At 33.5% G+C, this 22,239-nt stretch overlaps 3 protein-coding genes across 10 annotated transcripts; 2 read left to right on the top strand and 1 right to left on the bottom strand.

Moving 5' to 3' along the window:
- Positions 1-1,879: 1,879 nt before the first annotated feature.
- LOC108489217 (prohibitin-3, mitochondrial-like) lies at positions 1,880-3,364 on the top strand. The gene is made up of 2 exons (XM_017793585.2): positions 1,880-2,285; positions 2,584-3,364. Exons 1-2 carry the CDS (start codon positions 1,974-1,976, stop codon positions 3,112-3,114), a joined length of 843 nt encoding a protein of 280 aa, XP_017649074.1. The 5' UTR covers positions 1,880-1,973; the 3' UTR covers positions 3,115-3,364.
- A 1,181-nt stretch (positions 3,365-4,545) lies between these two features.
- Positions 4,546-9,060, bottom strand: LOC108489218 (plant UBX domain-containing protein 1-like). 6 transcript variants are annotated; one of them, XR_008272060.1, is made up of 9 exons: positions 8,751-9,060; positions 7,540-7,636; positions 7,389-7,457; positions 7,070-7,137; positions 6,763-6,892; positions 6,556-6,660; positions 5,756-5,983; positions 5,554-5,655; positions 4,546-4,761 (listed from the first exon to the last, which is right to left on the bottom strand). XR_008272060.1 is itself a non-coding variant. In XM_017793588.2 (8 exons), the coding sequence occupies exons 1-7, from the start codon at positions 8,832-8,834 to the stop codon at positions 5,772-5,774; spliced, it is 765 nt and encodes a 254-aa protein (XP_017649077.1). In that variant the 5' UTR covers positions 8,835-9,060; the 3' UTR covers positions 4,892-5,655; positions 5,756-5,771. The 6 variants fall into 6 exon arrangements, 2 of the variants coding, with proteins under 2 accessions (XP_017649077.1, XP_017649075.1); XR_008272061.1 differs by having other exon boundaries at positions 5,776-5,983; XR_008272059.1 differs by lacking the exon at positions 4,546-4,761 and adding an exon at positions 4,892-5,439.
- A 3,959-nt stretch (positions 9,061-13,019) lies between these two features.
- LOC108487429 (AUGMIN subunit 6-like) lies at positions 13,020-20,620 on the top strand. 3 transcript variants are annotated; one of them, XM_017791776.2, is made up of 15 exons: positions 13,037-13,568; positions 13,651-13,707; positions 13,804-13,898; positions 14,139-14,289; positions 14,678-14,803; positions 14,953-15,109; positions 15,206-15,266; positions 15,347-15,605; positions 16,104-16,229; positions 17,195-17,356; positions 17,455-17,707; positions 17,811-17,999; positions 18,153-18,284; positions 18,974-19,165; positions 20,296-20,620. In XM_017791776.2, the coding sequence occupies exons 1-14, from the start codon at positions 13,353-13,355 to the stop codon at positions 19,012-19,014; spliced, it is 2,025 nt and encodes a 674-aa protein (XP_017647265.1). In that variant the 5' UTR covers positions 13,037-13,352; the 3' UTR covers positions 19,015-19,165; positions 20,296-20,620. The 3 variants fall into 3 exon arrangements, with proteins under 3 accessions (XP_017647264.1, XP_017647263.1, XP_017647265.1); XM_017791775.2 differs by having other exon boundaries at positions 13,020-13,568; positions 17,811-18,284; positions 18,974-19,171; XM_017791774.2 differs by having other exon boundaries at positions 13,021-13,568; positions 17,811-18,284.
- The last annotated feature ends 1,619 nt before the right edge of the window (positions 20,621-22,239 follow it).

Genomic DNA, 22,239 nt, shown 5'->3' with positions numbered 1-22,239 from the left:
GCTCGTGGTGATATTGTTGTGAGCAAAATTAGCACTCATGAAAATCCTGCAGATATGATGACTAAGTCACTTCCTATAACCAAGTTTGAGCATTGCTTAGACTTGGTTGGTGTTCATTGTTGAAGTTAAACCCTTAAGGGGTTTTTGGAAGAGGTGAAGAACTTGTTTATTGAAAGTTCGCGATGAAGAACTTGTTCATTGAGAATTTGTGTCAAGGTGGAGATTGTTAGAATTAAGTGACCCAAATTCTTATTTAAATAAAATACTATGGAAAATAAAATAAAAGTAAAATCCATATAGAACTAGACTTCTTTTATTTTATTTTAGAATAAGGTTTTAAACCTTATTAAACTCCATCTATTTTATATTGATTAGGATAAGGTGTTTCAATCCTACTAGAATATGGCTTTGCAAGCCTATAAATAGACATAGTCTATTCCTCTTGTATTTGAGTAAAAATTTTTCGACATAGTGAATTTTCTTCTCCTCTGCCCGTGGTTTTTTTCCCGAAAGGGTTTCCACGTAAAATTTATGTGTTCTTTATTTTTATTTATTTTATTCTATTTTATTTTTCACAGTAAATTAGTAAAATTTATATCTATCACCCAACAATTTACACAATGACCTTTGAGAATATAAAACAATATTTTATTTTGTATAGTGAAATTTTAATAATATTAAATAAAATTTTTAAAACTATTTTTTTAAAGAGTAGAAAATTTGGTGTGATTATAATGCCATAGTTCAATTTTCAATTGTAAGCTCGTATCTATATCAACTCAAATAAGATACCAACAATAATTATGAATGAGTTATTTATTATATCATTTCATTTAATATTTTTACTCAATTAATAAAATTAAACATTAAAGAAAATAAGAATTAGAGGTGATTCGACTTGAAAAATTCAAAAATATAAATTTTGAATTACTCAATTTTTGAATCAACTCGAATAATCAATTATTTTTTAAATAAAATGAATAGTTACAACGTTAAAAACTAAATTAACCTAAAAATAAATTAAATTAACGTAAATACCCCATCTTTCCAATTTCGAAGACTAGCAATTTGTGCCTCTAAAAAGTTAAAAAAAAACAAAATTATCTATAAAATTTCAAAAATAAAATTAAAATAAATTTAAATTTATATAAAAATCTATAAATTATAAATTATAAAAAGTTCCAAAATCATAACTTTGAGGTATTAAATAAATAAATTATTAAAATAATTTTATTATACTAATTTTTTTTGTGTTTTACTTTAAAATAATTTTCAAATATCGTTATCTCAAACTATGTACTTATTCATTAAATTTAGTCATATGGTCAAAAGATTCTAAGTTGACATGTTTTGTATTTTTAAATTTAATTCAAATAAATTTATTTGATTCGACTCAAATTTTATTTCATTTAATTAAAAAATTCAAATTGAATTAAGATGATAAAATAAAATTGTCAATTCGATTAATTCAAAATATTTTCACTTTATTCAATTAAATATCCACCCTAATAAAAACATTAGCTATCTCAAACCTATAACTCTGAACATATATATATTATGCATGACAATAGAGAGTAGTGAAAATAAAATTATCTTATTCATTTCTGCCTCGCTTTTATATGAATGTTAATATCGTAAAAATATTATAATTTATTTATAATATAATTTCTATATATATATTCTAAAAATATATTCATAAAATATATATAGTACTTTTAATACATGATTTTTACTATATATATGTAATATTTTAAAATACATGAATAATATTTAGCATGAAAAAATTGCCAAAATTTTATTATCAAAATTAACAAAATTCTCAAATTGGACCAAAAGCCGATATAAAAGTCCAAGCCCAACCGTTTTATTTAAAAATAGAAAAATAAAAAAAATAGATAAACCCTAATAAAAACCCACACTTTTCGCCATTGAACCTAAAACCCAGCAGAAGTAAGCAAAGAAATTCAGGCAAAATGGGTAGCAACCAAGCCGCAGTTTCTTTCTTGACCAACCTCGCACGCGCCGCTTTTGGTCTCGGCGCTGGCGCCACTGTCCTCAACGCTTCTATGTACACAGTCGACGGCGGCCAAAGAGCGGTGATATTTGACCGTCTAAGGGGAGTATTGGACAAAACGGCCGATGAAGGAACTCACTTTTTGATCCCATGGCTCCAGAAACCTTTCATCTATGATATCCGCATGAAGCCCCATACCTTCTCATCTGTCTCTGGAACTAAGGATCTCCAAATGGTTAATCTTACCCTTCGAGTTCTTTCTAAACCTAAGGTAATCTAGCAATTTCTTTTTGTTCTTTAGGTTTAATGGGTTCGTTTGATTTATGGGTTTTGTTTATTTTTTGATGAATTACTAAAGAATTTTGATTTTTTGGATGATTTTATGAAATGGGTTAATGAGAGTTCTTGATTTGCTTGTTCATTATATCAATGGAATCAAAGTTAATGTGCTTTTCAACTTGTTCAAAAAAATGCATACCAATGTAGCTTTTATTGTATGATTATGCTTATGAACCCATGGGTTATCTTTTTGAATATTAATGTTTGATTGATGTTATTTTTGCGAAAAGGTGGAGAAACTTCCTGAAATTTATCAACACCTTGGTCTAGAGTATGATGAGAAAGTGCTTCCCTCCATTGGCAATGAGGTCTTGAAAGCCGTGGTTGCACAGTTCAATGCTGATCAGCTTCTCACCGAGCGTCCCCAAGTGTCGGCCTTGGTCCGGAATTCACTGACACAGCGTGCAAGGGACTTCAACATTGAGCTAGCTGATGTTGCAATCACGCACTTGTCATATGGTTCTGAGTTCTCAAGGGCAGTGGAGCAGAAACAGGTGGCACAACAAGAAGCGGAGAGGTCGAAGTATGTTGTGGCGAAAGCTGATCAGGAGAGGAGGGCTGCTATCATCCGCGCAGAAGGAGAAAGCGAGGCTGCAAAGTTGATTTCTGAAGCAACTGCAACTGCTGGTATGGGGCTGATTGAGTTGAGGAGGATCGAAGCATCGAGGGAAATCGCTGCAACTCTTGCGAGGTCACCGAATGTGGCATACCTGCCTGGTGGTCAGAACATGCTTCTTGCTATGAACCCATCGAGGCCTTGACAGCTGCTTGAATGATGGTAATTTTCATAACCCATAAATGTTTAAGTGTGTATTTGCAGACATTGTTGTCTTCATGTTGGTGGAAACCATCACTTGAACTTGCTGAAGATGTCTTGATGTTAAATCAAGGAGGTTACTTACTATTTGTCTTCCAATTTTTGTCGGAACTGTTGATTAGTTTGTTTGCTATATGACACTTTTCTGAATTGTCTCAAATCAACAAGTCTTCAGATAGACTGTTCAACAATAACTTTTCTGTGTACCAATGTCCTACCCCTACCCAAATATGATCTTCCAAAAACCACCTAAATGCAGACGCTCACACCTACACTTAAGTCCAAGCAACATAATTGTGCTTTATTCCTGCACATTTCAGCATTTTTTGTTGTCATAGTGCAGAAACTAAGGTGTCATATGGGGGAAATGGTTTCTAACCAAACTTTTGAATGGCATTGCTGATTTGGCTGTTATCATGGAAAGGAATTAGATTATTTTTTATGAAGATTAATCTTAAAAAGAACTAGGCTAGAGGTCAAATCGGTGTGACCGTTAATTACCGATTCAATTGATTCAATTGGCTGTTTAAGTAAAATAAACTTAAATGTTAAATTAGTAGTGAATATAGATAATTGTTAAGAACATGCATCATCTTCGCTTGGTGGTATTGGTTTCTTATTTTTCTCCGACTTTTTACTTGCTTGAAACTAGTTCAAGCATCACCCAGTTCTGTGTTCGATTTAGGGTTTAATATTTAGATCTTTCGGGTTGAGGTTTAGCACGTCGAGGATATCTTTCAAGGGAAATCAATCCTAAAATTGTTTTCTATTTTGATTAAAAGTCCGAGACATACATCCAAACATAAACTGATTGAAACACGAGTAAAACATTATTTTATTAATATTATTTTTTGATAAATTATGTTAATATGTTTTGATCACTCAAAATGATTCAATAATGAGTAAGTATATATTTTGGTCATTTAAAATGATTCAATGATCAGTAAAATAAATTAATACCAATTGAGGGGTAAAGATACATACTTTATGTTCAAGTTAATTTAACAATTAATGTCAACTCGTAGATTAAAAAAAAATGACTATTTAAATCTTGACTCGTAGATTCAAAATGTTTAAAACTGTTTCATAAAAAGGGAAGAATAGCTTATGCAATTGATGAGAATGGCATGAAAAACCCATATAATAACCTAATGACTAAATGTAAAAAACCCATGTAATAACCTAATGACTAAATGAAAACTTGATTATTTCGTAATTTTTTTGAAATTTAGTGATCAACTAATAGACCCTATCTATTTTTAATAAAACTTCGGTTATTCGGTTGTGAATTTTTATTAAAAAAATAGTCTGTTGACCCGCCCAAACCGAAGAAGTAATCAAAATAGATCGCTCCTACCTAACTAATAAAAGATGGTTTTTGTACCTCAATGGGAATCCGCTAATTTTCATAATCATCCGATATTTACGCACATTAACCAAAGAGACATACTCTGCGGGTAGCAGAGCTGTCACATCAATGATGGGGTGACTCAAGGACAGTGATTCCAAAACTAAAAACTAACCTCTGGTTACTTGGTTTCATCCCCAGCTCTCCACAATAAAATGGAGTACATAAATTGAACCTAACGTCCTGAAAATAAAATAAACAAAACAGTGAAAAAGCTCATGACGAGAACAATTAGATGTGCTCATTCGAGGTCAAGGAGAGACGTCCACAATCACATATAAACTCGTACATATAATACAATGGAGGCTGCAACTTAAAAATGATAATTGATGTTCACTGCATAAACTAATTGAGTTTCACATGATACATCTTTTAATGAATTGCTTAATGAACCCCTTTCTCATGCGACCGTTTCTTGCGTATACACTACTGATTTTCAAACTTCAGGCTTATACTTACTGAATGTCATTTTTTCAGTCACCGTCATTACATATCTGGAATTGACGTGACCCTCCAAATACATATAAATCTTAGAAAAACAGAAACTAAACACATCCGTCTCTAACATATATCAATACACTAACACCCAAATTTTAGTAACATAGATTTGTTACTTTTATTAGACGGTTGCATTTGAAGCTCAGATAGAGAATTTTGACTTCCGCATGCCAAATGCCTAAATATGTATAGAAATTTTGGTGTCTCATTGACCTACAAGTGTAAGACCATTCCTCACATAAAACATTAAGGTGGTAACTAGTAACCAATCCAACCACCTCTAAAATGATTGTTGAACTTTGGCTAAAGCCCAGATATCCGGACATTGGTTTCAGCATGAAATTTTTACTCGAGTTCCACGGGCTTGAAATATCAAAGCAAAAGGAAGCAATTATCAAACTGTAAAAAAAAGTTCAACAGAGCAAAATATCCACATCAAACTTTGTAAAAGTGTTAATATCCTTCATATAGAGTCACCTGTTAGTCACTGCCATCGAACAAACTTTATCATTTGATCTGACAATCAAGTTAACCGCTTCTCGAAATCTAATAATGTTGAGATCATGTGCCAAAGCTCACCTGCAGGATAAAGCTTTCAGAATCGCAGTGTAGACATGTACGGGAATCACACAGATTGAAAAAGGACAAAAAAGTGATATAAAAAGAATAAGAAGCTCACTTTTGCAGTTGTCAACTCACATTTTGAACCACTTTGGCTTGGCAGGTTTTTTCTCGGTAGGCTTGCTCTCGTGCACAGCAGGGGATGGCACTGCACTGGCAGAAGCAGGCTCCGGGGCAGATTGAACTGACTCTGGCTGCTCAGCTCCAGCAATGACTTCCAAACCTTTCAAAGACATGATCTCTTCCTGAAGAAAGGGGCCTGAATTTGCAGCTGCAGCATCCTCACCTAAACATTTCACAGAGAGGTGTCAGTTCAGGGATAAAAACTATGTATTCAACTATAAAAACTATGAAATTCAGTGAATATTCTCAGGGGACTTCTACAGAGTTGTATTTAGCATGTCTAGTAAGTATTTAGACAATTAGACAACAACCTTACTGCGTGATTTATTACATGCTAAACATGAAATTATGCCAATGCTAAATATGCCAATAACAGAAAAAATAGAAAAATTGAATGTTATACATGGTAATGACAACATAAATAAGGATTCATGGTCACAACTCTGCACCAACCAATCATAAGCTATGTTACTTGGACTTGAATGTTTGTATCGGAATCATGTGTTTGATACTATCTAATATGAGCATGTTCAATTTTTACAAGTTCTTCCATATATTTGAAGGGTCATATCCCCATAACTACGTCCATATATGTGTCAAACATGAGTGTAGTTCATGAAAAATGAAGTCAAGGGTAACATAGATCATAAGTATGACAATAAGGTTAAGAATCAATGATGAGATATGACTTACAGAAGGATTAAACAATGCATACATGTGAAAGCATGCACAAACCTTTTGGCAGATCATATGAAAAATACACGATTGCACCAGGAATGAAACCGGCAGAGAAGAAATCCTGTGTCATGTCCTTCATTTGCTTCTTAGGAGGCGTAGTATCTGAAACATTAGTTATTAGACATCCAAGGTGTAGGCTTCACTCCGAAACATCCAGCTAGTATTTACATAACTGACCAAAAGTTCACTCCGAAATATGCTTACATAAGTAGAATGGCAAATCTGGTCGAGCAATCACTTTAGAAATAAGGTCAACCAAGCTCTGAAGTGTCTCGGATGGATGAAATGTAACCTCTAATGTGTGGTTATCTGGAAAGCGAATCCTAACAACAGCCTGAACATGAAACAACAGCCTGAACATGAACATATAAACTTAATGAAAAGTAAAGTACAACTACACCAACCCTACTCTAAGATTCACTACTCATCCTTGAAAAAATTCTCTCATCATTGGGATCCAAGCACTCTTAACACATAAACAACGAAAAGATTCCAAAGGAGTAGCAAGTACCTTTGTTATTCTTGATCTTCGAGCAGCCTCTTCTGCTTCTCGGATTTTTCTTGTTTTCAAGTGCTTATCTGTTTATAATCATATCCACTAAGAAACATGTAAATATATTTCTAAATCCTTTCCAAAATATCCAGGTTACCATGAGTTTTTATGAAATGGGAACCTTGTACAAAAAATTGTGCCTATACATGTCCTTTTCAAGACAAATACAAGCCATGGTTACTTTGACATAACTAAATCAAAACTCAATCAGTAAAAATAAATAAACCAAGTTGAGAGGATAAAACTGATTATGATTTAATATTCATCAACAAAGTACCTTCTTTTTTACTTGCCATTAATCGATAATAATCTTCCGCGGTGAAATCATAGAAGTCATCTGGCTCCTCTGCTCAGAAAATAAATAAATAAAAACATTGCATTTATCAATTTACACAAACGAACAGGCACTTCTAGTTAATAGGTCATACCAGTGTTGGGCACTCCATCTTGTGTTGGAAGCAGACTAGCAGTTTCAAAAACACGAATTTCCCGTCCAAATTTCTCTTTTGCAGCAGCGAGCTTGGCCTAAAATCATTCAAAGGTAATCAGAAATAAATAAATAACATTAGACTGCAAACCAAACAAGTTAAAGGAGCACAAAATCAGTAGTCATAAATAATGATATTTTCACCAATTATCAAAAGCAATGACTTGGCATCTATGAAGACGATATATGATTCATAATATACAACAGTGTGTGGAGGTCGGACTTAAAATTCTCCTCTTAATGCAAGTTTCATGAAGGAAAAAAAATGATACAGTTGAGATCTTTTCCAATATCTACATATCTTTTCTACAAAGACCAAAAGGAGCACAAACGTGAAGTTGGACCAAACGAGAACAAGACTCCACAACTCCATGTGCATTTATATTCCTAAAATAACGTTATCACTCAAAGAATTGAATCAAGGGGAGGGGGAAGTAGTACAAATTTATAACTTCAAATTACTTGGTACTTATTCAAAGCACTAATTGTGTTTTTTTTTTTTTTTTACCCCAAAATTTCCCTTTTATCTAATTACTCATATTAACTATTTAATTCAACTAAATACCAAAAAGTTATGTTGTTAAGACTAAGGGTAACTGTCGTGACTAATATGGGTATGCTCAATTTTTTCCTATGTTTTTCCAAATATTTGGATTTTGGACGATATTAACATAGCCAAAAAGGGATGATGCTACTGACCAACTATAGCTGTCCTCATCGATGCCATCATCAGTTTATGAACCCTAAACCATTCAAACTATTAATAAAGATGGCAAAAAAGACCAAATTGAAGCTTAATTCCATCACAATTTGGCTAAGTTCAGTAATTTGTTTTGTTTAAGGACCTGAATTCAACTAGTACAACAGTACGTCCTAACTAATTCACGCCACTAAAATTGCATCAGAGTGAAGCTAAATTCTCTCCTTTTTTTTTTCAGAGTTAAATCTTCCGTTCACTGTTTGGAAGCATCTAAATTCAAGAGATTAAAAAAAACCCAATCGAATAAATAACAAAAAGAACTAGACCCATCACACGAATCAATTATCATGGAAAAAACCCAGATCGAAACATCATTAGAAACAAGATTTTGAACTCGAAAAATGGAATTAAAATCAAGAAATTAATTCTTCATTTTCATAAAAAGGAATTACCTTGGCCGATTCAGCCTCCATGGAATCAATGCTAGTGAATCTTCTCCTCTTCAAAGGCAGTGGCAACGAACCATCTACGATCATCAGCAGTGAGATAAAAGTTTTCAGATTTTGTTTTGGTGGATTGCTTCTGTATAAAGTCCTGGTTGCTTTATCTCTTAGAAGTTCTTTCTGGTTTATTCCAATCCTCCTTTTATAAGCATGGCATACAATAGCATAACATAGGCATGAGACAGATCGAGAAATGAAAGGTTATTTGGGCTTTTAATTTAGGATTGGGCCATTACAATTTTTTTCCTCTCATTGATTTTGGGTAGAAAAAATGGACGCCGCCTGGTTTAGAGTTAAAATTACAGTGAAAAGGTGTTTTTCCGCTCAATTGTAATGTTGGGAGGCGATTTTTGGCTTTTAGCTTATGAAATGCCCTTACTTTTATTAATTATTTAAAAGTTTATAAAAATTAGATTAATTTATATTTTATATTAAATTTTTAAATATAATTTATTATATTTAAGTTTTTAAAATATTTTATGTATTATTAATTTTATAAATAATTTATATTTATTATTCAAAGTATATTTAAAATTATATACTTTTTAAATGCAATAGCATACTCTCGATTTTCAGTTCAACCGATTTAATTAATTTTTATATAAAATATTTAAATCTATCCATAACTTTTATTATATTAATAACATCAATATCAACGTACTAAATTCAATTTTTTAAAATAATATACATACTTCTAAATTTTTAACACTTATCAAATTTCAATACAAAATATAACAAAACCCCAAAAAATATAATTTCATTTACCTTTCCAAAATATTCCCTCAAATATTACTTTTACCAAATCTAATTTTTTTATCCCATCAATCTTCATTGTTTACATAGTTTATAATATTATATAAAATATTTAATATTACTTAAATATGTGAAAATGACATGACTAATTTTTATTTACCACTTATTGGTAACTAGTGGATTAATGACTAAATTATTATAAGTATATGGGTAGGGAAGCAAATTGATATTCCAAACAAAATGACAACGAAAAGCATGAGGTATTCTAAAAACCTCCAACCAAAAGCAACCACATCTCCGAAAGCAATCAATGCAAAGGAGCGATGGTAAGAGGAATAATAATGATCTTCAAAATTCTATAGAATCCTTGTTAGTCGATTTTAAAAAGCATCACATACTAACCAATTCAAACCAAGTCACTTTATAACTTATCTTCTTCTAGAGGTAATTACTATGTCACCTTAAACCCCTCGCTAAATCATTTGATGGTTAAAAAACCTTAAAAAACACAACCTTATACATGGTAAAGCTCAATCCCATGATTTTGTTAGAAGTGCAAAACATGTTTAGCTAAACATCATGTTATACTAAACAAACCCACATAATTTATACATTATATATTAGTAAAAAATCCTGATAACATCTGTCAACCCATCATATGCAAGCCTAGCAAACGTCTTGTCCAACCTATTAGGTTACAACAACAATGCCTTAAACTGACATTTGTCACCTTATCATGACACTCATGAAATATGGAACTCAATGGTTTGGACCCACTCCCAATCATCTTCCCATTATATATATCCTCTTAGCACCAAAGTAAATATAGAGACGAACTGAATTGTGTATACTCTACAAGGACTTAACCCCAAAGTAAATCTTAACGGCTTTTTGCACCATCCACGATATGAATCGCCCCTATTTTAATGACTATCCAAACCCCACATGGTGTGAATTGCCTTGTTATACCACCAAACACTTTTATATAACATTTTTTTTTGGTAGACAAGAAAAAACTTACAAAAAGTTTAATTAGCAGCAGAGTGAAGTGCTGGAAAATTTCCCTGCATCACTTGATTATCTTTTTCAAGAAACCTACGAATAAAATACGGTGGAAACTCAAAGATCTGTAGCTAATTATAGTCTCCCTTAGCAGCTTTAGCAAAGCCATCAACCATTCTATTGTACTCGCTTGAGGAATGCTTGAAAACTACTCGCCAGTTTCTCCTACACAATGAATGAATCAATCGCAGCAAATCCCTTGCAGATAAACTCAAATAAGTATAGCATTGTCGTAGTCAACTTCAATTCGGCTAAAACCTTTCGACCACGCAAGCTCAAGTCCCTCATAGATACCTCTGACTTCAACTTGGAAAATATCAGACCCTCCAACCTTCATTGAAAAACCCAATACCCATCCACCATTCGATCCTCCTACAAGTGATTCAAAAAAGGCGTATCTGTATTCAGCTTAATCCAACCCTCTGTAAGCGATTCCCAAAATCCACGATTAACTTTGAAGCTTTCAAGACTTATCTTCAGCCTTGCAGACAGAAAGCTTCTAGCCCAAGCCACAACAAAACCTATTAAGTCCCTACTATTACTATTCATATGATAAAAAATAGAAGCAATCCTATCTTTCCAAAGAAAGCAAACAATGATGGAAAACAAAGTTGGCCACTCTTCTGCAATGTCAATGTGCCCCTCATTTAGAAAATTTCACCTCAACCATTCCTGAACCGAAGATGAAAAGAAAAAGCTCCAAGCACATTTCGGGACAATGGATCTCCACACTCCTTTCGGGAAATAGCAGTCACGCATTGCATGCAAAATCGTCTCTCGTTTCCCCTCATCTTTCACAACGACTATCGTTACTTAAACCTCGACCACATGTAATAACCTTTATTTGAGTTTGTACCTAAACCTGAGTAAAGAACCTAAACCTGAGTAAAGAATGCTACATTTTTTAGTTAATCACTCCAGTAAAGTTCTAAATTAGTTATTCATGTTCTACTATGCAAGAGTCACATTTTTATTCCTATTTCATTCTTGGGGATTGATAACCAAATTTTGTTTGAATTTCTTGAAACTAAACATCTCATTACTAACATAAAAATTTCGGTAAAATTTTAAGTAAGTCAATTAATATAATTTATTCTTCAAATCTTCCCTTATTCAACTACTTAGCAGCTCTGAGAGTTCTCTACTAAAAATTCATATAACGCTGTCGCTTGTTTCTCTTGAAAATAGACGCATTAAGTTTTTATACATATAAAGTTAATCTCTAAAATATTTTTGTATAATTTTTAATGATTTTTCAAAGTAAAAATAAGGGAACCTAAAATCAATTTGACCTTCTCTCACTTAAATTTTAAAAATTATAAATATATAATCGAAGAGTTTTATCTAATCGTTCATCGCTAATGTGGTACAACTTGAGAGGTTCAACATCCGATAGTCAATTATCATTTTAAAAATTAATAAGACCATCACTAACTGACCAGACAATACTATTTGTCACCTCATGCCACATATTAACGAAAGAGCGCCAAAGATAAGAATAATTACTACGTTCAATAGACTGTAGAATCAGCCCATGAACATTATATTTGTTTATCAACATGTGAACTAAGAGCGCATCCATATTAGTTAAGATATTGAAGCCTAATTTAAAAAGGAAAATTTTGTTCTAATCTTTAAGGTGTCTTACTCTAAAACCCCCCAAACGAGTGGTTTGGAACAATTAGTCCAATTAACAAGAGCAAATTTTCTTATAGTAGAGTTGGATCTCCAAATAAAGTCGCGCACAATCTTCTTAATTTTATTACACACATCAAAACAAATATAAGTTGTACTTATAAAATATTTCGGAATAATAAATAATATTTACTTCGCTAAAGTAATTCTATTAGCCATAAATAATTGATGAGTATCCCATCTATTGAGTTTAGCATGAACTTTATCCATAATAAACTGAAACGTGATCGTAGTAATATGTTCATGAAATATAAACATATCTAAGTACTTTCCTAGATTCAGAATATACGCATACCTAGATACTTTTCCAGGTCCGTCACAATCGAGAACCCAAGTCGACCACGAATATCTAATGCAACTGCTTTTGAAGTTATGTGAGGAGAAAATTTGAGTTTTCTGTCTATTAATTTGATAACCTGCAGTACAGCAAAAAGTGGACAAAGCCTCGTTAGCCCACTGTGCGTGTGGGGAATTAGCCCGGCAAAGCAAAAGTAGATCATTTGCAAAAAAAAGAAGAAAAGAGATGAGAAAGAACAGGTCCTCTATGTACAAGTGACAAAGGTTCCAACTTCCTCTCCTCAATATATAACCTTTATTGTTATAACAAAAATATATAAATATTAATAAAAAATTCAAATTTTATTATTTTTAAATAATAAAACAAGGTACTAATATGCATGATTCAATTTTGGAAAAAATTACTAAATCTTTTTCCAAATTACCGCCGGTTCGTTTTAATTTTTTATTCACCAGCAGACAAGCGCACATTAGCATCAACAACCCCTTCACTTGTGTCTTTCTCACTCCTAATCCCAAGTTCCAAACGGCCAAACTGACTTCCTTTGTCCCTACCCCCCCGGCCCTATTCCAAATTTTCAAGCCAACCCCCAGTTTTCTCTAAATTAAAATCGGTCCCCGATTCAAAAAACCACCATTTCAACATTTCCACTTCTGATATTTTTCTCAAGAAAAAAAATACATTTTTTTCCCGAGAAAGTGTGTGTGTGTGTGTGTGAGAGAGAGAGACAGAGAGAGAGAGAGATGACAATGGACAGAGAGAAGGAGAGAGAGATAGAGCTCGAAAGCGCAATGTACACTAATTGTTTGCTATTAGGATTGGATCCGTCGATAATCGGGCTCGGAGCCTCTAACGTAACCCCTCGTGTCGGACTTTTCCGTCATTCTAACCCTAAATTAGGCGAACAGCTTCTTTACTTCATACTCTCTTCTCTTCGTGGCCCCGCTCAATCCGCCAGAGTAATAATCGTTTTCCGGTTCGGTTTACTTTCGATCTGGTCTGTATTGGTTTTGAATTTGGTTTTCGTTTTGGATCTTATAGGATTTCGATAGAGTTTGGCCAATTTTTGACTCAGCGCAATCTCGTGATTTTCGAAAGGTTGATTCTTCGATTTTTTTTATTTGTTTTCGTTTTTCTGGTTTACTGTTTTGTCTGAATTATTGTTTGAATTTTATTTACTTGTTGATATTTTAGGTTGTCCAAGGCATAATCAGTGAGCTGGAAGCACAAGGAGCTTTACCTAGAAGTAATTCCAGGGTTTCTTCGCTTGCTACTTGCTGTGGGCCGAGGTTAGTTCTTAATTTCTGTTTGGCTGCTAAGAAAATTCTAGAAAGTTAAGCAAAATGGAAAACTGTGTTAGTTGGCTTTCTTAGTCCTATTTGCATTAGGGTCATTAGAGCGTATCTTTCACTGTATTTTGGCACCGATTGTCTGTGCAAGATCCAAAAAGTTAGAACTTTTATTGAAGATCGCTGATGAAATTTGTTAATTCATCATCACATTATATTTTCTTATGTTTTTGCTTGTAGATTTGTTGAACTTCTATGGCAACTCTCATTGCATGCATTAAGAGAGGTTTATAGAAGGAATTTCGCAGCGGATGTTGCTTCTAACCCGTTGCCTGTGCCATTGACTGATGTTGCCTTTTCACATGCTGCTACATTACTTCCTGTAACAAAGGTTGTGCTGCTCTGCACATTATTCATAAGAAGTACAGTTAGACCTATATTAGTTGAACTTGCATGTGTGTCAGATACGGATATGTCCGCTTGGGTATATTTAATTTTGTCTAAGTTTTTCCATGCACTTGGTAGGTCTTTGCTTTCTCATGCATTTGATGGGTCTCTGGAAGATCATATCCCCATATCCACGACCTTTAAAGAAATTGAAGGGTTGGAGCAACATAGAATTATAGTCTCATATATTAGGTTCATGCTTCTTTTTCTGTGTTTCTATGTTCTATTTGCTTCTATCATAGTTCAAGCATAGTTTTGGCATTAGCTTCAAAATGTTTTTTTTTTTTTGGTTAGACCTTCCATAGCGGTGAAGTAACATTTTTTTTGAACAGGCTAGAATATCACTTGAACGGAGAAGATTTCTGAAAAATGCAGAAACAACAGTGCAGAGACAGGCTATGTGGTCAAATTTGGCTCATGAAATGACTGCAGAGTTTCGTGGTCTTTGTGCTGAGGAGGTAAGTAAAAACTATTTAATCACTCAATTGAACTCTTTTTGAGTATTTTTTTCATATTATCAAATATAATCCCCTTTCTCTTTTACCTTCTGCTAGGAATGACTTGATATCTTTAATGAATGACTTTCCTTGGAAAACCTTGATATCAGGCTTATTTGCAGCAAGAGCTGGAAAAACTACATGACTTGAGGAACAAAGTGAAGTTGGAAGGGGAGCTATGGGATGATCTTGTCTCTACTTCAAGTCAGAATTCTCATTTGGTTTCAAAGACCACTCGCTTGTGGGAGTCTATCCTATCTCGTAAAAGTAAGTACTGTACGAATGAATTAAGTGTTTTTCATTTATATCTTCATTAACTTATTTGATTTTCACGCCCTTGATATTATCAACTTATTCTTCCAGGTCAACATGAAGTTCTTGCTTCAGGCCCCATTGAGGATTTAATAGCTCATCGGGAGCATAGGTGATTTGCCACCATATGTTATTTTGGATGGTAAATATGCCATTCTTTGGCTCTCCTTTTTCATGTATATTCATTTTCAGGTACCGCATCTCTGGATCGTCTTTGCTTGCAACTATGGATCAAAGTTCTCAGGCTCCTTACTCTGATGTCTTATCAGTTCAGTCTGGGGATTTGGCTAACAAAGACCAGAATGGTGGATGTAGCACACAGGTCAATGAAGAGACATTCTCTCAGGTAGATGATAGAAGTGGAAGAGTAAACCAGACTGTTGATGTAGCAGAAATTATCAGACGTTGGACGCATGCATTACAACGCATTCATAAACATTCGCTTCAGCTGGTATGCTGTTTTATGTTATTTTTGTTCACTCAGCTATGTTAGCTTGTTTTAAGAATTGGTCATTAGTGATATGCTGTATCTCTTATAGTTTAATGTCTATGTAGTGTATAATTATGAGTATGATATTTGTTTAAAGTTGTGGTATTGTAAATTGCATTGACCAGTTAGATATTATGCAACATGAGGTTTGATGTTGAGGCGTTGAAACTTGTATAGGATGTTATTCTTTTTCTATGGACAGAATCTTTATTAGTCATAAGCAAATCCGTTCACTTAAAAGTTTTCCATCCTTGGGAGATGTGGACAAGTTATTGGTTATGGTATAGAATCACAAACGAGCAATATTTTGTTTGCACTTTCTAAATTTTATTTAAAAAGTATTTGTAAATTCTAAATTGTGATTCACGGTTTTAAGGAACTGTGGATTGAATGTTGCTAATTATCGGTGTTCAAGTAAGGTGCTAGTATGCAATAATGGATATTACTATTGTTTTGCAGGCAAATGCTAATGATGGAGAGGGTCCTGATATTTTACGAAGTGCACAAGATGGTAGCACAAGTGGCCATGCTGAGTCATTGGCTACAAGTCTTGCTGAGCATCAGCAACACCTGGCTAGCTTTCAGGTAATGTAAAAGACATTGGACATTAACTAGTTCCTTACAAATTCATACTGTTAATCTGATCATAATTTCGAGCAAATTTCAGATTTCTAGTCTGATTAACATCTGGGGCACTTGTTTCTATCTTGTTTTCTATACTCATCAGGTAGGTTCTTAATCTAGTTAATTGTTAGGCTGATGGTTATAGAAACATATTAATACTTGGCAACAGCAAGCCGGTTTTTGAAATCTTCAAGAACCTTAGATATTGCTTAGATTTCCTTAAGTTACCATTTGCTTGGTATTTGGTAAAGAATTTTGTGAGCACAAAGATGAAAATCTACCTTTTGACAGCCCCAAAATGGGAAATTCTCTTCCCAAACGCTGAAGGATGGTCAAATGTTGATGATCTAGAACCTCAAAATCTGGAAATTTGTTTAGTTTATTTAAGTGTTACTTCAAATTATTTGGAGATTTGAGAACCCACTGAACAGCAATATATGAGTTTGTTCTCCTGTTCTGTTCTGTGCTTTGCTTCGAACATGCATGCCTGTTGTGAGTTTACAAACATGCTACCACATATGCCTCTAGCCCTCTACTAAACCATAAATTTCTGCTATGATTTCTAAGTAATCTCTAAACAGTCACACTAAAATATGTTCCTCATAAACCTTGATGCCGTTATAGATTCTAAGTTATCTCTAGAGGAATTCTTTTTTTCAGCATCCTTGTTGATTCCTCATCAGGGAATTAAGTGGTAACTGTCACTTGACGATACAGTTGCTATTTTTCAGTTTCGGCTCTTTCTGTTGCCAATATTCATGGCCTATATTTACCCCAATTGCATTTATTATATCCACAGACTTGATAAATGTGGTAGACAATGCATTCGCGAATACAATTTAAATCCTGCACCTGATACTAATCTGACTTTTTAGATGACTTTTAGTCATTTCTATTCTAATTTCTAGTACATTTCAAAAGCACAGGTGCTTATTAACCAACTAAAGGAAGTTGCTCCAGCAATTCAGAAGTCAATATCGAACTGTACAGAGAAAGTAAATGGCATTTCCTCAAACTTGCCTTCCATGGCCAAGCATCATGGTCAAGCTACCTCACCTATTCAAGCTCAGAGCAGTGGAAGGACCTTGGTAAATGTTAAATTGGTGAATCATTTCTTGCAAACATTGAACACTTGTGCTTGTAGAATTTATGTCTCATTGTTAAGGTATTTTCCTGGATAATGCAGGAAAGTAGCTCTGATGATGTTGGTGACATCACTCCAAAAATGTCAAAGGTTCAGCTTGACAAGATTTCTCCTAGTTCTCCAGCTTTAAAGCTCCCGCAGTTATTCAGCTTAAGCCCAAATTCTTTGGTTAAAAGTGGAAACATGCAAAAGCAGCATACTTTAGCTCCGCAGACCAACCAAATTGAAACTTTGTCTGAAAGCAGCTCCCTGGACCAGCCTCTTGCAAACAATGGCCTTGATAACCCACCCCAAGGTTTGCTGCTTTTCATGTTCTGAAAACATTTAAATGAGTGCTAGTGACTGTGGTGATTTAACTCCTTTAGTGGAAGATTCTGATTCTCAAATTCACTTTGCAGATACCAATGATTCTTTCGTTCAGAACTTGAAGAGATCTGTTAGGCAAGCTGCACTATCTGTGCCATCCCACGATTCAGAGTCATCACGGGACAGTCAATCTGATGAAAGCTCGGAACATTTCTTTGTACCTATTTCATCATTTAATTTTTATCATGGGGGACCAGAGAATAAAGTTGGCTCCATAACGAGTAAGAAATTATTTTCAACTCAAAAAGACAATTCCTTGCTTGATAGCCGTGCAAGCGATGGTCGTATTAGGAGTAACTATGATGACATATCACACATGTTGAACAAGTTGGATTCTCTTAACGATTATGATCCAGTAAACGTATTTCTGTCAGCTGCTGCTTCTAGTACTTCAGCTTCTGATGGGCAGAGGTCTTTTTTTGACTTGGAAGAAGCACAGGATGTCTTTTCTCCTTCTTTTCTGATGGACGCATCCCTCTTATCCGATTCTTATGAGGATTTGCTCGGTATGTTGTTTTATTTGCAGCCTATTATTATTATTATTATTATTATTATTATTATTATTATTATTATTATTATTATTATTATTATTATTATTATTAAGACATCTGTTTAATATATTATTCAGATATATCCACTTGCTGGGCTATTTGTCTGGCTTGACAGTCAATTTGAGCTGGACTTTGAGATAACTTTAGTAATCCGAGTCAACCAATTCAGATTATCTTTTAAATAATAAATTCTTTTATGTAAATTAAAATTTGAAAATATATAAATATTAGATACAAAAATTTTAATAGTAAAACAGTTTTTCAGATTAGACTTGAGGAGGCCAATATTTTGTGTTTAGACACCATAGATACCTCTCAGGTAAGTTAATCGGACTTGGATATGAGTATTGGACATGGATGGGCTTCAGACTCTAAACTCTAAAGCTTTTTCATGAATTTAAAGTGATCTAGGAGTCATATATCCCTTCCCTTGGTACGTGTTAGATATGAATATTTTAAAGAAAATGAAGAAGTACGAACAACTTAGCCAGCGTATAATAGGATTCTTTAAAGGGAATTTTTTTTCTTTTGTTTATCTATTAATTACCACATATCTGCCAAATGTATTATTATTATTATTTTTTGACAATTATTATTATTATTATTATCATTATTATTATTAAGAAGAGGGTATGTTTGTGCAGCTCCACTTTCAGAAACAGATACTGCCTTAATGGAGCATTGAGACTGGGGTTTGGACGATTTTGTTGGGATGGTTTTGCTTTCGGGCTCCCTCAGTTAGGGATGTTATCTCCACCACTCTCTCATTGATACCTTGGTTTGGAAGCAGGCCGCTGCCTCCACTGGAATCTTTGAAGTCTTCTCGGCATTATTCTGTAAGTGTAAGAAAAGTTTAATTTTGGTCACACTGAAATTATTTTAGTATCGTATTCTTTTAAATATTCTTCATAATATAGATCATTAGATTATTGAATTTTTTTAAACTTTTAAAAAAATATATATTAAAATGACCCTTTAAATAAATGAACTGAAATGTTAAAAAAAAATATAAAAAGTATACCACATTTAATTCTACAAAAAGAGTAGACCAAAATTATTACTGTTGAGGGGAGTTGGGTCTCGGACTCTTAACGATGGAGGTATTATGCTCGAGATGTTTATACTCGGTTTTATTCTCGAGGTTTTGTCTTCTGATCTCGAGGATAACCCGAATGGGGTTTACGGAGTTGATTGGGAACGCTTAGGGTCCACCAAGAAAATGTTTTATCATTTTGGCCTTGACGAGGTTCAAACTCGAACCCTTAAAGGGTCTTAAAGAGTAAGAACACAACCACTTAGGGGCTTGGGTTCGAACCCCATCAAGGCCAATATTTTAAAACATTTCCTTGATGGACTTAGGCGTTCTTGATCAACTCCGTGAACCTGTTCGGGTTCTCCTCGGAGTTGCGAGACAAAACCCCAAGGCTAAAATCGAGCATAGACAAGCACAGTACCTTCATTATTGAGTGTGCTAGACCCAACTCCCCTTACCAATTACCATGAGAATATAAATATCAATAAAAAGAAATTTAAGAAATGAACGTAAAATTTAATTTTGGTTACAAATGAGGGAGAATACTAAAAGTGTTGTATACAATTAAGCTACGTTACAAATGAGGGAGGGGTTGAAGTCAAGTATATGGTTAAGTTGGTGTTTTTAAAATATCCCATATATCTTTATATTATACTAAAGTATTTTAGAGCTTTTTGAACAATCTACTAGATCTTACAAGATACCAGAGCAGTCGCAACCAATTCTACACTATCATATCACTTTTATATCATGACATGAATTCTAGATAAGCAAGATAAAATTTAAAATATACTTGGAAAGATAAATCTTAATATCAGTGGTAATTTTCTGGTAAGGAGTAGACATGGTAACGTGGTCTATAAAATTGGGTTCATTGTTGGTGGTAACTAATTCATGAATCTCAGCCAAGAGTTTTCTTTATCTTTTTCGCAGCTGCCTGTGGGCATAAAAACATCGAGAAAATGAGAAAACGGAGGCAAGGCATGTAGAAACATCGGTACAACATCAAAGGAAACAAAAAAATTTCTAATTCTGGAGATGATATGTTGTGCGATAGCCAGGTTCCAGTGCAGGCACTGCAAGCCTTGTTTCAGGCTTGAACGCATCCATAATATCCTTGAATGATGCTTTATCATCAGGGAAAGAATTTGCTCATTTTTATATTTGGTTTCTCCCAAAATTCGATTCTCGTGGTGGCAAAACATCAGTCGTGTAATAGAAGGAAAAACATATATATTCTATTATTTTTTATATATAAGCGTCAACTTTAAATTAGCTAATTAATATATATGTAAGATTAATATATCATTTTCAAAAATAAAATTTTAGACCCTCAAGTAATATAATGCCACAACATATTTTTTAGAATATATGAATAATATAATATATAAAAACACTAACTTAACTCTTACTACTATTTTTAACTCTAATAAACAAACTGTTGGGAATTAACCTGTATTATGCAATAAACAAGTAAACTAAAATTAGAAAGATCAAATACATAGAAAAATTCTTTAAAAGAGAATAAAAAATCATAGGCAAAAAGAGATTTCAGTATAATAAAGGAGAATATAAAAGATTGAGAGAATTAAAGGAAAACCCAAATTCACTAAAACAAAAACCCTTCAAAATAAAGAACATACTTATCTCAATCTAAATATTTTTGTTAATTAGAGTTTAAGTGAGAAACTAAAAATAAAGTTTAACTGGCAGAAGAAAACTAAGAAAACTTGGATTGCATGTCGCCACGTCATGATGTGGCTTAATGTGTTGTTGGGATGTGAAAGACTTTTGCGTTGTCGGAACAAAGTTTTGTTGCTCGTTGGGTTGAGATGACCATCGCGTCATCAGGACGAAAGAGTGCTGCTTGCTGGGATGTCACATACTGTTTGGTCAAAATAAGAGACATTTTCTCACAAATCTGCACATTGACTCCTATTTGACCAACTCCCTTGCCAAACCTTATTATGGACTTAATTTGATCTTCGTCAGATACTCACCTATGAAAAATAAATAAAATATCGGTAATGACAATATATCGCAAAGAAAAGAGAAATAAAAATAAAGAACACAGATTTTTACGTGGAAACCCTTTCGGGAAAAAAATCACGGGAAGAGGAGAAGAAAATCCACTATGTCGAATTTAAACGATTACAAGAGGAATAGACTATATCTATTTATAGGCTTATAAAACTATATTCTAATAGGAGTGTAGTAAGATTGAAACACCTTATTCTAATTAATATCAAATAGATAGAGTTTAATAAGGTTTTAAAAACCTTATTCTAAAATAAAATAAAATAAGTGTAGTTCTATAGGGATTTTACTTTTATTTTATTTTACCATTGTATTTTATTTAAATAAGGATTCGGGTCACTTAATTCTAATAATCTCCACATTGACACGAATTCTCAATGAACATGTTCTTCATCGTGAACTCTCAACGAACAAGTTCTCCACTTCTTCCATAAAACCTTTTAAGGGTTTAACTTCAACAATGAACACTAACCAAGTCTAAGCAATGCTCGAACTTGGTTATAGGAAGTGACTTAGTCATCATATCTGTAGGATTTTCATGAGTACTAATTTTGCTCACAACAATATCACCACGAGTAATAATATCACGAACAAAATGATACCGAACATCAATGTGTTTTGTTCTCTCATGGAACATTTAATCTTTTGTAAGGAAGATGGCACTCTGACTGTCATAAAATACTGTACTAATTTGAAAGTCTTCATTGAGTTCACTAAAAAGTCCCTTCAACCAAATAACTTCTTTACAAGCCTCAATAATCGCCATGTACTCAGCTTCAGTGGTAAACAAAGAAACTGTAGTTTGCAAAGCAGCTTTCCAATTGATTGCACAACATTCGA

Source organism: Gossypium arboreum, chromosome 10 (assembly GCF_025698485.1).
Source record: "Gossypium arboreum isolate Shixiya-1 chromosome 10, ASM2569848v2, whole genome shotgun sequence".
NCBI lineage: Eukaryota > Viridiplantae > Streptophyta > Magnoliopsida > Malvales > Malvaceae > Gossypium > Gossypium arboreum.
This window is presented reverse-complemented; position numbering and strand designations above follow the sequence as displayed.

Excerpts from the sequence above, each read along its gene's own strand:
- LOC108487429 (XM_017791775.2), top strand. The coding sequence starts at position 13,353 with ATGACAATGGACAGAGAGAAGGAGAGAGAGATAGAGCTCGAAAGCGCA. Across the intron at positions 13,708-13,803 it reads AATCTCGTGATTTTCGAAAG|GTTGTCCAAGGCATAATCAG; the intron begins GTTGATTCTTCG and ends TTGATATTTTAG. Across the intron at positions 13,899-14,138 it reads GCTACTTGCTGTGGGCCGAG|ATTTGTTGAACTTCTATGGC; the intron begins GTTAGTTCTTAA and ends TTTTGCTTGTAG.
- LOC108489217 (XM_017793585.2), top strand. The coding sequence starts at position 1,974 with ATGGGTAGCAACCAAGCCGCAGTTTCTTTCTTGACCAACCTCGCACGC. Across the intron at positions 2,286-2,583 it reads GAGTTCTTTCTAAACCTAAG|GTGGAGAAACTTCCTGAAAT; the intron begins GTAATCTAGCAA and ends TTTTGCGAAAAG.
- LOC108489218 (XM_017793588.2), bottom strand. The coding sequence starts at position 8,834 with ATGATCGTAGATGGTTCGTTGCCACTGCCTTTGAAGAGGAGAAGATTC. Across the intron at positions 7,637-8,750 it reads TGGAGGCTGAATCGGCCAAG|GCCAAGCTCGCTGCTGCAAA; the intron begins GTAATTCCTTTT and ends GAATGATTTTAG. Across the intron at positions 7,138-7,388 it reads AATGGCAAGTAAAAAAGAAG|ATAAGCACTTGAAAACAAGA; the intron begins GTACTTTGTTGA and ends GATTATAAACAG.